Source organism: Lepus europaeus, chromosome 2 (assembly GCF_033115175.1).
Source record: "Lepus europaeus isolate LE1 chromosome 2, mLepTim1.pri, whole genome shotgun sequence".
Classification (NCBI taxonomy): Eukaryota; Metazoa; Chordata; class Mammalia; order Lagomorpha; family Leporidae; genus Lepus; species Lepus europaeus.
The window spans coordinates 15403676-15416904 of record NC_084828.1 but is presented as its reverse complement, the minus strand read 5'-3'; the positions used below and the strand labels follow the sequence as shown (position 1 = coordinate 15416904).

General features: G+C 38.1%; 1 protein-coding gene across 1 annotated transcript; it reads right to left on the bottom strand.

The window, feature by feature from the left end:
• Window positions 1-217: 217 nt before the first annotated feature.
• CLDN17 (claudin 17) lies at window positions 218-892 on the bottom strand. The gene has a single exon (XM_062175658.1). It carries the CDS (start codon window positions 890-892, stop codon window positions 218-220), a length of 675 nt encoding a protein of 224 aa, XP_062031642.1.
• Window positions 893-13229: the final 12337 nt, after the last annotated feature.

The following is a 13229-nucleotide window of genomic DNA, read 5'->3' as shown; positions in this document are numbered from 1 at the left end:
AACTGGAGATTGAGTCCAACAAGAGTAGATGCATTTGATACATATAAAATCAAAACATCCAAGTAAGTCATGTCCATTCCCATGACAGGTGAGAAATTTTCATCCCCGATTATATCTAGTCGTGAAGCGAGTTCTCTTGCCTGATGTACTTACAGTTTCTTGCAGGATTTTATAAAATACATTGATCTTAATCCGTAGTTGGTGCCAAAGGCAGATATTAGACATAACTGGTGCAGCTCTTACTAATCACCGTCACATTCCTTTGCTTCTCTGTGCGAGGCGCGCAGTCCGCAGGAGCTGGATATCTTTGCCTTTGCGCCTTTCTGTTGCAGCAGAAGAATCCACAGAGCAGACCTCCTCCAATGAAGAGGACCGCAGAGCTTGCCCAGCCGATGAAAAGTGCTGCTCCCAGTTCTCGTTTCTGACCTACATTGATGGTTGGGTTATAGAAATTCCTGATGATGATATTGGCTGTCCAGCACACTGGAATCAGAACGAAGATGCCGGTCAGGATGAAGAGAACTCCAGAGGTACCCAGAAGGTACACTTTCACCTTCTCATTAGCTCCTGTGCACTGGATCTGCCTCATGCCACAAATGCCAATAAGCAGGGCAATCAAAGAGAGAGCAACAGCCACACACATGAGTGCCCGTGCTGCTTCCAGGGCAGGTGGGAGAGCGAGCAAGGAACTATAGAATTTGCACTGAAACCTGACCGTGGCTTGTCGGACGCAATTCATCCAGAGCCCTTCCCAGATCCTTTCAAAGACAATAATGTTGCTGCCAATGAACGCTGATACTCTCCACTGAGGCAGAAGTGTTGTGGCAAGAGTCCCAACCACGCCGAGGAACCCAAACACCAGCCCGGCAATTTGCAGTGGATAAAAAGCCATCACTTTTTCTTTGAGGGCTGGTCTAGTCTGGAATGGTTGAAGATGCTCAAGATGCAGAACATGGAGAGTGGTGGAATCTAGAGCCGTCTCTGATGATGTTCTCTCTGGTGCTTCTGCGCTTTACATTTTAGTCCAAATCAACTGCAACAGCTGATCTTGGCCTAACTAGAAGTACCAGTTGTAAATGCAGGCTGTCTCTGCACACACACACTCTTTTCTCTATGGATTATCTACTAGTCATATATAATTAGTTCCCAGCCAATAAGAAGGTACATAGAGGTGTGTCAAGGAAAACTACATTCAACTTTAGTGTTTCTCATATTATTATTGTGAGTAACACTGTAATTAAGCTTCAAAGCTTCCATTGTAGATTACTAATTACAGAGCTGAAAACTTCCTCGCTAACAATCACTCTAATGTAAAAGTATAAATATGTGCTAAGCCACCACTGAAGCCAATGTGAAAACCTTATCAGTTCTTTGCGGTATAATGGAAAATCATTTTGGAAGTAGATTATTGTTTTTTTTCTAATGTAAGCCACCTTTCTGACTTTAATAAACACATTTGTATAGGTCAATGCTTAGTTATTAGTTTTAATACTTCTACTAATGAACTAGTGTTTGGGTCAATGGTTGATACATTGCTTGGGATGCCTGAAATCAGTATTGGAGTACCTGGGTTCAAATCCTGAGTGTTTCTGATTTCAATTTCTTGCTAATATGCACTCCGGGAGGCAGAAGTTGATGGCTCACATAGTTGGTTCTCTGTCACTGACATGGGATATATTGATTGAGTTTTCAACTCCTGGATTCAGACTGATTCAACACTGGCTGTCACAGTCATTTGGGGTAAGAACCAATAGACTGAATATGTTTTGGTCTCTCCCTTTTTTCCCTCTACTTTCCAAATAATAAATAAATACTTAGGATTCTTAGAAGACCTAAGCCTGAATTTCAGCTTTTGCATTTATTCTTCAGATGTAGAAAGTAAGAATAAAGAGAACCACTCTTCGATTAATTTGAACTATGCAATTATTATCTATTATCTATTATTATCTCTCTCTGTTGAAATAATTGTTTTGTATGTAAACTTTCATTAGATATTTCTCCAAAGGCAGCTTGAAACGTATCACATCTATCAATACCAAAAACATATACTTTGTTTATAAATATCAATATAAAACTGGCACTTTCAATTAGCTATAGAAATAACTAAAAACAGGACCACAGAACTTTTTAGAGTTGTAAGACATCTTCAAAGCCATCATACTTAAATCACTTAAGTGTCAGCTATTGAATGTAAGTATTCCGGGCTGATTGGCTAAGGTCAACTCTGCGGTAATTGATTCAGGGTCAAACCTGGGTCTCTCTCACCATGCTTACTGCTTGTGTCCACCTGATCCCACAACAAAAGGGAGAAATTCTTTTCAAACATGTTCTTATTAATGAGACTTACATAGTTTTTTAAAGCAAGCAGGATTGGGTTGAGGCCATTTCAGATTTAGAGTCAAGTTGACATCCTGACTGCCACTACTTGGCCAGTGCCCAAAGGCTTGGAGGGGACCAGGGGTGTCAAAATGTGGAGAGTGAAACCTTTTTTCCTTTTTTCTCTTACTTCCAATTGAACAGAATATATTTTAAGGATAAAATCCTACCTGAAACCAAGTACACTGAACACAAACTATAGGTCCTCTATTTCGGTCAACCAGGAAGTTAGTGGGTATATGATGCCATTCAAATTTTAAAATCATTTAAATTGAATCAGAAATATGGAATCCATTACATTTTCAAAGGTTGTTCTAAGGTATGTGAATCATTGAGGAAATAAATGACGTATATGTAGATCACAGTTTCCTAACTTCAGCCTAGGATAAAGGGATTTTGCGGCCTTTGTTCTGAATTACTAAGACATAAGCTTAACCATTCCACCCTGACAGGATTTGCCAACATTCCTGTGAGTTGTATCTTCCAGCACCTCCCATTCTAGTTCCTCTTCCCCATTCCATCTCATTTCAGTCCTATCTCCATCATGTCCTGGAAGTTCACAGCTTGTTGTTCTTTTTCAATTGATGTTTCTACCAGGTAGAGACCCGTTCTATATCACAAGTAAACCCATGTGAGGATATTCATTAACTTAGAACATGGAGGTACATCTTGCAGATAAGCATAACCCAAGAAACATAAATAATTTAGGAGCTTGTGTTTTCCTCCTCTCATAGCCAAGATGAATTTTCAAAGCCATCTTTATTTTCCTTCTTTACATTTAGGGGAACATGGTGATTGCCCTCCAACTTTTCTTTGAAACTCATCACCTCTACCACTTAAAGAGTTCTTACTCCATTGATCATTCTCTACCATCTTCGTACTTGCACCCTCTCCTTCTCTCTGAGTTGTCCTTGGAAAATAAATAAACTCGCTTATATTCTATTTTAAAATACCAGAACTGTATTCCCTGCTATGTATGTCCCATACATCTTTTGGTCCACTCCCATTTTTCACTGTTGTACACATTGAAATCTGCTTATCATTACCATCTTGCCAACTAAAGCCTTGCTAGAAATGTTATAGACTTTTTACACCTCCTAACTGCTTCATCTAAGAAATAATTTCATGATTTTTGCTTATGCATCCTTTATGCAAATGTGGCAATAATGTGCTATCATTTCACAAGGCAGAGAAGAATGTTTCCTTTGGAGATGGTTACAGTCTTACCTGAATGCCTTAGCCATCATTTTGGGCATGCTTTCAAACCTCTCAAAATTGCCTGTTCTACAAAGCCAGTCATAATATCAGCCTCACATGGATGCTTGAATTTTAAATCTATGTAGCATATGCAAAGTATTTGGTCTAGAAAAAGCTCTGGGAAAAGTTTGTTGTTAAAAGTTATATCAGTTGCTTTTTGTTATATTATATGCTTATTATTTCTTACCTACTCATATTCACAATTTTTTCTATAGGTTCCCTTAACCGTGGTTGCTATGTTTGTTTTCTTTATGCTTATAGATGCGTGTATGTGTGCACACACACTAATACCTCAATACTCTCATGTACAAACTGTCTCTAAAAAGTCTCATACATAGCCTCCACATGTACTACCTTCTGTGAGGCTAATATTTTTTAATTAGATTTCCTTAATTGAGCAGCAAAGAGAAAGAGACAGAATTTCTGTATGCTGATTCCCAAATGCCCAAAACATTCAGGGCTGGGCCAGGTCAAAGCTTGGAGTCAGGAATTCAATCCAGTCCTCCAATGTGGATAGCAGAAACCCAATCACTTGAGTCATTATTGCTGCTTCCCAGGGTCTGCCTTAGCAGAAAACTGGAATCAGGAACCAGAACTGGTGGTGATACCCAGGTACTCCTATGTGGGATGTGAGTCTTAACCCTTAGGCTAAATATTTGCTCCTGGTTGCAAGATTTGAAGCTAGTGATCTTTAGTCCATGCCTTCCTGTTTGTCTCCATCAGATCCGTTTTTCCTTCAATTAATAGGAGCCTGTAGTGGGTTGTCATGTTCTATCCAGGTGATCATTCCAGCTTCTGACAGTGATGCCAGAAGAAAACACTCAGCAGGGTACAAAGGCCCATCGGAGAGCCCTAACTAAGGTTAACTTGGAGGGGCCACTGCAGCTCCAGAGTCTACTCGAGAACAACCTGAAGTTTTCCTTGTGTCTGTACCACAACTTCACTTCTATGTTCCTTCCTTCACTTCTTTGTCTTAGATGAGGATTCCATAATCAAAACAATGCATGGTAATCTCCACCTCAGAGTCTATTTCCCAGAGAACTCAAATATTATTTAAGTAGAAACCTTTTTGTTTAAGGTATAAAAACTTCATACATTTTATATATAAAAATTGAAAAACATAGTGAATTTTCCCTACTTGCCCTCCTTCCCACTCACACCCTTCTTCCTCCCCCTTCTCCTATTTACATTCTTAATTTTTTTACTAAGATCTATTTTCAATTAAATTTATACACATAAGATTAAACCTACATGAAGTAATACTTCAACAAATAGTTGAGAAAAAAACTACTCCTTAACAGTCAAGACATGGGCTGTACAAGTCATCTCAATTTAACTTCTATAGATTACCTTTTAAGTACTCTATTAGTTACCACAGATAAGGGAGAGCATGTGGTATTTGTCCATTTGCAATTGGCTTATTTCACTAAGTATAATGCTTTCCAGTTGCATCTTTTGTTGCAAATGACAGGATTTCATTTTTTCTCCTGTGTAGTATTCCATGATGTACAGATACCATAATTTCTTTATCCATCCTTCAGTTGACAGAAATATGGGTTGATTCCATATCTTAGCTATTGTGAATTAAGCTGCAATAAACGTGGGGGTACAGATAAGTCTTTCATCTGCTGATTTCATTTCCATTGGGTAAATTCCCAGGAGTGGATTGGCTGGGTCATATGGTAGGTTTATATTCAGATTTCTGAGGTATCTCCATATTGTCCCCCACAGTGGCTGTACCAGTTTACATTCTAAATAACAGCAGATTAGGGTACCTTTTCCAACACATCCTTACCAGTATTTGTTGTTTGTTGATTTCTGTATGAAAGCCATTCTAATTGGGGTTAAAACCATTCATTATGCTTTTGATAGGCATTTACCTGATAGTTACTGATCCCGAGCATTTTTTCATGTGTCTGTTGGCCATTTGGATTTCCTCTTTTGAAAAATGCCTGTTGAAATCCTTTGCCCATTTCTTAATTGGATTGTTTTGTTGTTGAGTTTCTAGAGCTCTTTATAGATTCTTCATATTAATCTATTATCAGTTGTATTTTTTTGCAAATAATTTCTCCCATTCCATCGAAGAACCCAAATATTGATTGATGCTTTATTCTACCCTATTAAATATGCTTCCTGTTATAACATTGTTGTCTTAGTCCAGCCCTTCAACATTCTTTCTTGCCTCATTTCCATAATATCTTACCTAGTCTCTTTGCCTTTGATCTTATGACTTTCTGATCTATATGCCATTGGAAAAGCATAAAGACCTTGTTGAATTAAAATTCTGAACATGATATTACTTGCTTGAAAATTTTCATTTCTACATTTTCTTCAAATGAAATCCAAATCCCTTAACAAAATACAAAAGAGAAAGCCTTCAATTGCCTGCCATCCAGTTTTGAAACTGAGCTTCTGATCATGACTCTATTCTCTATCCTCACAGATCTACATTTTAGGGAGTGTGCTGAATATTGAATAAGTGATTGAGAAAATACATGACATCAAAAGTTAAGATATATCTATCTGTAAAAAATGATGTATAAATAGAAAACACTGAAATGATGTTAATTTTACTTACAGGATGAAGGAGGATTGTCTGATGAAACAATATTTAAGCTATAATCTGAAGTTTGAGTAGAAATTGACATATAATCAATCAGAGGAGGATACGTACATCCCAGACATAAGAGGCTTCCTAGATAAAAACAATGACATTAAACAGAACTTGAGTCTAATAAAAGGTAAGACATTGATCAAGAAGTGGATAAGGATTGACATGGGATATAGACATAGGTAATGTTCAGATATGCAGGGCCATGTGAACACATGCTTTAATTTATTTTTTAAGGAATAAAAATTTCATAAGTACAACTTTATGAATATAGTTATTCTTCCCACCATACCTGTCCTCTCACCCATATTCCCACCCCTCTTCCTCCTCCCTCTCCCCTTCCCAGTCCCATTCTCCATTAAGATTCATTTTCCATTAACTTTGTATACAGAAGAACAATTTTAAACTAAGTAACGATTTCAACAATTTGCACAAACATTCACACACATACACACACCAAAAAACACTGCTTGAGAACTAGTTTTACAGTTAATTCTAATAATACAACTCATTGAGTACAGCTATCCTGCATGGGGAGTTAGTGCACAGTGACTCCTGTTGTTAATATAAGAATTAAAACTCTTATGTATGATGTCAGTGATCACCCAAGGCTCTTGACTTGAGCTGCCAAGGCTATGGAAATCTTTTTTTTATGTTTTTTTTTTTTTTTGACAGGCAGAGTGGACAGTGAGAGAGAGAGAGACAGAGAGAAAGGTCTTCCTTTTGCCGTTGGTTCACCCTCCAATGGCCGCCGTGGTAGCGCGCTGCGGCCGGCGCACCGCGCTGTTCCGATGGCAGGAGCCAGGTGCTTCTCCTGGTCTCCCATGGGGTGCAGGACCCAAGGACTTGGGCCATCCTCCACTGCACTCCCTAGCCACAGCAGAGAGCTGGCCTGGAAGAGGGGCAACCGGGACAGGATCGGTGCCCCGACCGGGACTAGAACCCGGTGTGCCGGCGCCGCAAGGCGGAGGATTAGCCTAGTGAGCCGCGGCGCCGGCCTATGGAAATCTTTTGAGTCCACAACTCAATCAGTATTTACACGAGGCCATAAGCAAAATAGAAGTTCTCACCTTCCTTTTAGAGAAAAGTACATCTTTCTTTGATGTCCACTTCTTTCCCCTGGGGTCTCACTCATAGAGATCCTTCATGTAGGATATTTTTTGCCACAGTGTCTTGGCTTTCCATGCCTAAAATGCTCTCTTGGGCTTTTCAACCAGAACATAATGCCTTAAGGACTGATTCTGAGGTCAGAGTGCTATTTAAAGATATTGTCATAGCATGAGTCTGCAGTTCTGCTTCCCATGTTGGATCATTCTCTTTGTTTCAATTCTATCAATTGTTATTATCAGACACTTGATTTGTTTATAAGATCATATTAACACTTAATCCTATCTATATGTTCACGTTAACACTTAATATGATCACTATGATCACTTTAACATTTAAGATGGCATTTTGCCACCCAGCTTAATGAGATTTGGAGTCCCATGATAAGTTTTTAAATTGTACCCATAGAAGTTATACCATAGAGGGACAGGCACTGTGGAGTAGCAGGTAAAGCTGCCACCTGCAGTGCCAACATCCCATTTGGGTGCCAGTTCAAGGACTGGCTGTTCTGCTTCTGATCCAGCTTGTTGCTATGGCCTGGGAAAGCAGTAGAAGATGGCCCAAGTCCTTGGGCCCCTCACCTGCGTGGGAGACCCAGAAGAAGCTCCTGGTTCCTGGATTCTGATCAGCACAGCCCTGGCCTTTGCAGCCAATTGGGGAATGAACCAATGGATGGAAGACCTCTAACACTCTCTCTCTCTGCCTCTCTTTCTATGTGTAACTCTGACTTTGAAAAAAATAAATAAATATTTAAAAAAAGAAGTTAGTGCATAGGAATGTATGCAGAACTATATAGCTTTAAAGTTACAAACTTCCTTCTCCCTCTCTTATTCACACTCTTATTTTTTAATGAGCTCCATCTTCAATTGACTTTATACATATATGATTAACACTATGTTAAATAAAGAGTTCAACAAATAGTATGAAAAAACAATAAAAAACAAAACTATTCCTCGACAGTCAACAGAAGGGCAGTTCAAGTCATCCCTTCTTTAAGTGTAAATTTCACTTTTATAAATTTCATTTTAGGTGCTATATTAGTTCTCACAGATCAGGGAGAGCATATAGTATTTGTCCCTTTGGGACTGGCTTATTTCACTAAGTATGACGTTTTCCATATTCATCAGTTTTGTTGAAAATGACAGGATTTCTTTTATTTACTGCTGTGTAGTATTCCACAGAGTACATATCCCATAATATCTTTATCCAGTCTTATATTGACGGGCATTTAGGTTGGTTGCATGTCTTAGCTATTGTGAATTGAGCTGCAGTAAACATGGGGATGCACATAGTTCTTTTATTCATGATTTCATTTTCCTTGGGTAAACCCCCGAGAGTGGGATGGCTGGGTCATATGATAGGACTATATTCAGATTTTTGAGGTATTGCCATACTGTCTTCTACAGTGGCTTTACCAGTTTACATTATAACTAACAGTGGATTCAGGTACCTTTTCCCCACATCCTTGCCAATATTTGTTGTTTCTTGACTTCTGTATGAAAGCCATTCTAACTGGGGTGAGGTGAAACCTCATTGTGGTTTTTATTTGCATTTCCCTGATAGCTAGTGATCCTGAACATTTTTTCTTGTGTTTGTTGCCCATTTGGATTTCCTCTTTTGAAAAATGTCTGTTTAAGTCCTTGGCCCATCTCATAACTGAATTGTTTTGTTGTTGCAGAATTTCTTGATCTCTTTGTAGATTAAGGTTATTAACCCTTTATCAGATGCATAGTTTCCAAATAATTTCTCCCATTCTGTTGGTTGCATCTTCACTTTCCTGATTGCTTCCTTTGCCATACAGAAACTTCAGAATTTGAAGTAATCCCATTTGTTAATTTTGGATTTTTCTGCCTGTGCCTCTGGAGTCTTTTCCAAGAAGTCTTTGCCTGTGCCAATGTCTTGCAGGGCTTCTCCAATGTTCTCTAATAATTTGATGGTGCTGGGTCAAAGATTTAGATATTTAATCCACGTTGAGTAGATTTTGGTGTAAAGTGTGAGGTAGGGGTCTTGCTTCATACTTCTGCATGTGGAAATCCAGTTTTCCCTGCACCGTTTGTTAAAGAGATTGTCCTTGCTCCAGGGATTGGTTTTAACTCCTTGATCAAACATAAATTGGCTTTTGATGTTTGGATTTATTTCTGGCATTTCTATTCTGTTTCATTGGTCTATCTGTTTTTGTACCAGTATTGGGCTGTTTTGATTAAAATTGCCTTGCTGTATGTCTTGAAATATGGCATTGTGATCCGTCCAGCTTTGTTTTCGTTATATAAGACTGCTTAGGCTATTCAAGGTTTTCTGTTTTTCCATACGTATTTCAGCATGATTTTTTATATATCTTAGAAGAATGTCTTTGATATTTGGTATTGCATTGAATCTGTAAATTGCTTTTGGAGGAATGGAAATTTTATAATGTTGATTCTTCCAATCCATGAGCATGGATGATTTTTCCATTTTTTTGTATCTTCTTCTATGTCTTTCTTTAATGTTTTATAGTTTTCATCATAGAGATCTTCGATATCCTTGGTTAAGTTTATTCCAAATTATTTGATTTTTGTAGCTATTGTGAATTTTAGAAGCTCAATCTCAGCCTTGGCTTTGGCTGTTTATGCAAAGGCTGTTGATTCTTTTTTATTGGTTTTATATCCTTCTACTTTACCAAACTCTTCTATGAGTTCCAATAGTCTCTTATTTGAGTCTTTTGGATCCCCTATGTATATAGAATCATATTGTCTACAAATAGAGATACGTTGACTTCTTCCTTCCCAATTTGTATCCTTTTGATTTCTATTTCAATGGTTCTGGCTAAAACTTCCAGGACTAGATTGAATAATATATATTCAAAATGATGATGCTGGCCATGGGTTTGTCATAATTTTCCTTTAATGTGTTGAGTAATGTTCCTTCTGTACCCAATTTGCTTAGAGTTTTTATCATGAAAGTGTGTTGTAGTTTACCAAATGCTTTCAGCATCTATTGAGATAATCATATGGGTTTTGTTCTTCAGTTTGTCAATGTGATGCATTACATTGATTGATTTGCAAATGTTGAACCATCAATGCATACCTGGGATAAATGCCACTTTGTCTGGATGGATAATCTTTCTGATGTATTATTGGATTTGATTTGTTAGAATTTTGTTGAGGATTTTTGCATTATGTTCATCAGAGAAATTGGTCTGTAGTTCTTTTTCTCTGTTGTATCATTTTTAGCACTAGGAATTAAAGCGATGCTGGCTTCATAGAATTTGGGAAAATTTCCTCCCTTTCAATTGTTTTGAATAACTTGAGAAGGATTGAAGTCATTTCTTCTTTAAATGTCTGGTAGAATTCAGCAATGAAGCCATCTGGCTCAGGGCTATTCCTTTTGGGAGGGCCTTTACTACTGATTCAATTTCTGTATTGGTTATGGATTTGTTTAGGCTTTCTATGTCTTCATGACTCAATTATGTAGTTTGTGTGTCCAGGAATCTCCATTTCTTCTGTTTCCCAGTTTATTGGCATACAGCTCTTTGTAGTGATTTCTGATTATTCTTTTTTATTTCTGTGGTGTCTGTTGTTGCATTTCCTTTTTTATCTCTAATTTTATTGATTTGGGTCTTCCCTCTCCTTTTTTTGGTTAGGTGGACCAATGGTGTGTTAATTCTGTTTATATTTTCAAAAAATAGCTCTTCGTTTTGCTGATCCTTTGTATTTTTTGGATTCAATTTTATTGATTTCTAATTTTAACTATTTCATTTCTCTTACTAGTTTTGGTTTTGATATGCTGTTGTGTTTCTAGATCCTTGAGATGCATTGATAGCTCATTTATTTGGTGCCTTTCCAATTTCTTGATGTGGACACCAATTGCTATAAACTTTCTTCTTAACACTGCTTTTCCTGTATTCCATAAGTTTTGATATGTTATATTGTTGTCTTCATTTGTTTCCAGAAATGTTGTGATTTCTCTTTTGATTTCTTCTGTGACCCACTGTTCATTCAAGAGCAATGTTTTCCATGTGTTTGCATATGTTCTAGAGATTTACGAGTTGCTTATTTTGATTTTTTTGAATTACTTAGACTTGTCTTATTGAGTAGCATGTGATCAACCCTAGGGGATGTTCCATGCACAGCTGAGAGGAATGTGTATTTTGTAGCTTTGGTGCCCGTGGCTTGGGCTGTGGTCTGGTCTTACCTCACTTTCCGAGGCTGGTGGGAAGGCTCTTAGTTGGTGGAGTTCTGAGTTGTGGATGTCAACGCACTCCATATTGGTCCACTGTGTGCCTTTAATTTGCATGGAGTTTCCTCTGCCATTTTCTCCCTAACTCCTCTCTGAGATTTCACTCTCTCCACCTTTTTTAAACTATCTTCTAGACTAGAGCAGTAGCTCTCACCCTATTCTGCCATCTTGGAAGCCCTTCAATACTTTAATAATTACCTAAGTTCAATAGAAAACCAGTTAAAGATAAAGCTTGGGCTGACACTATCAAGCCTAATGTCAGCATTAAGAAGCACAAACGTAAAATAACACCAGTCATCAAAACCATATAATTATTTGGGGGGCATGGATTAGAAAGTAATAAAATTGAAAATGAGGAAACCAGTTAAAACAATTACAATAATACAAATATAAGACAATAGAAGCTTGGTTAGAGCATTTGCAATGTAAGGAGTAAACAGACTCCTGCTATGTGTAAGAGGTATGATTAGTGAAGGTGAGTGATGACTACAGGTAGATAAATGTGTCAAAGATGGCTGTCATGTCATTCACAAAAATATTATACACAGGGGTGCATTTACAGAGGTATGTGGCATGAGGGAGGATCAGTCTTTTAGAAAAAGATCAAGAGTTCAGTTTCAGATACAAAGTCAGCCAACAATGAACCTAGGGAATTAAAATCTAGGAATTTATAGGGATAGTGTGGACTGTAGTCTTATTTAAGAAGACAAAACCTCTATCACCTCTGCAAACCACCTATGAGTAGCTCAAAATCAGAGGTAGAAGGATGACTACACAGGTTTCTGGCATGCTATTATCTTATCCTCCTGGGACTTGCACTGAGGTATTAGAAAATCTAATTTAGCTTGAGGACTTTCTGACTTTTCTCTATAAAGAAGTTTCAGGCTTTTACTTGCAACATCAGCTTCAAGTGAATAGGAGTGGAGGTGCAATATCAGAATGAAGAGATTCGGGCACCCATCTTGCTTTCACACTCTCTTCAGGAGGTCTACTGCTGAAATGTCAGAATCTTTCTGCCTTATTTTATGTCTACTTGGAGAAACAGTGATCTACCTATGTCCCTCAGTGACTACTTCAAGTTTCAAGTAGAAAAGAGGTGATGAAGTTTTACCTGAATGCCTATTGAATTGATTTATTTGAAGATATATTTATAAGTAAATATATGCTTACACACACACACATATATATGTATATATATATATATATATATATATATATATATATATATATTAAGGAACTTCCACCAAGTTAGTAAAACAATGAAACTGCTCCTGACTTTGGCCTAAGGCATTCCAAGCTGTCAGGCTTTTGGGGAGTGAATCTGCAGGTAGAAGATCTGTTTTTCTGTCTTTCCCTGTTTCTGTGTCATTTTTTTTTTTTTTTAACAGGCAAAGTTAGACAGTGAGAGAAAGACAGAGACAGATAGAAAGGTCTTCCTTTCCGTTGGTTCACCCCACAAATGGACATTATGGCCGGCGCACTACGCTGATTCGAAGCCAGGAGGCAGGTGCTTCCTCCTGGTCTCCCATGCCATGCAGGGCCCAAGCACTTGGCCCATCCTCCACTGCCTTCCTGGGCCACAGCAGAGAGCTGGACTGGAAGAGAAGAAATTGGGACAGAATCCGGCGCCCTGACCGGGACTAGAACCCGGGGTACCAGCGCC

Bases quoted from the DNA above. Each gene is read 5' to 3' on its own strand.
- CLDN17 (XM_062175658.1), bottom strand. From the start codon at position 892: ATGGCTTTTTATCCACTGCAAATTGCCGGGCTGGTGTTTGGGTTCCTC.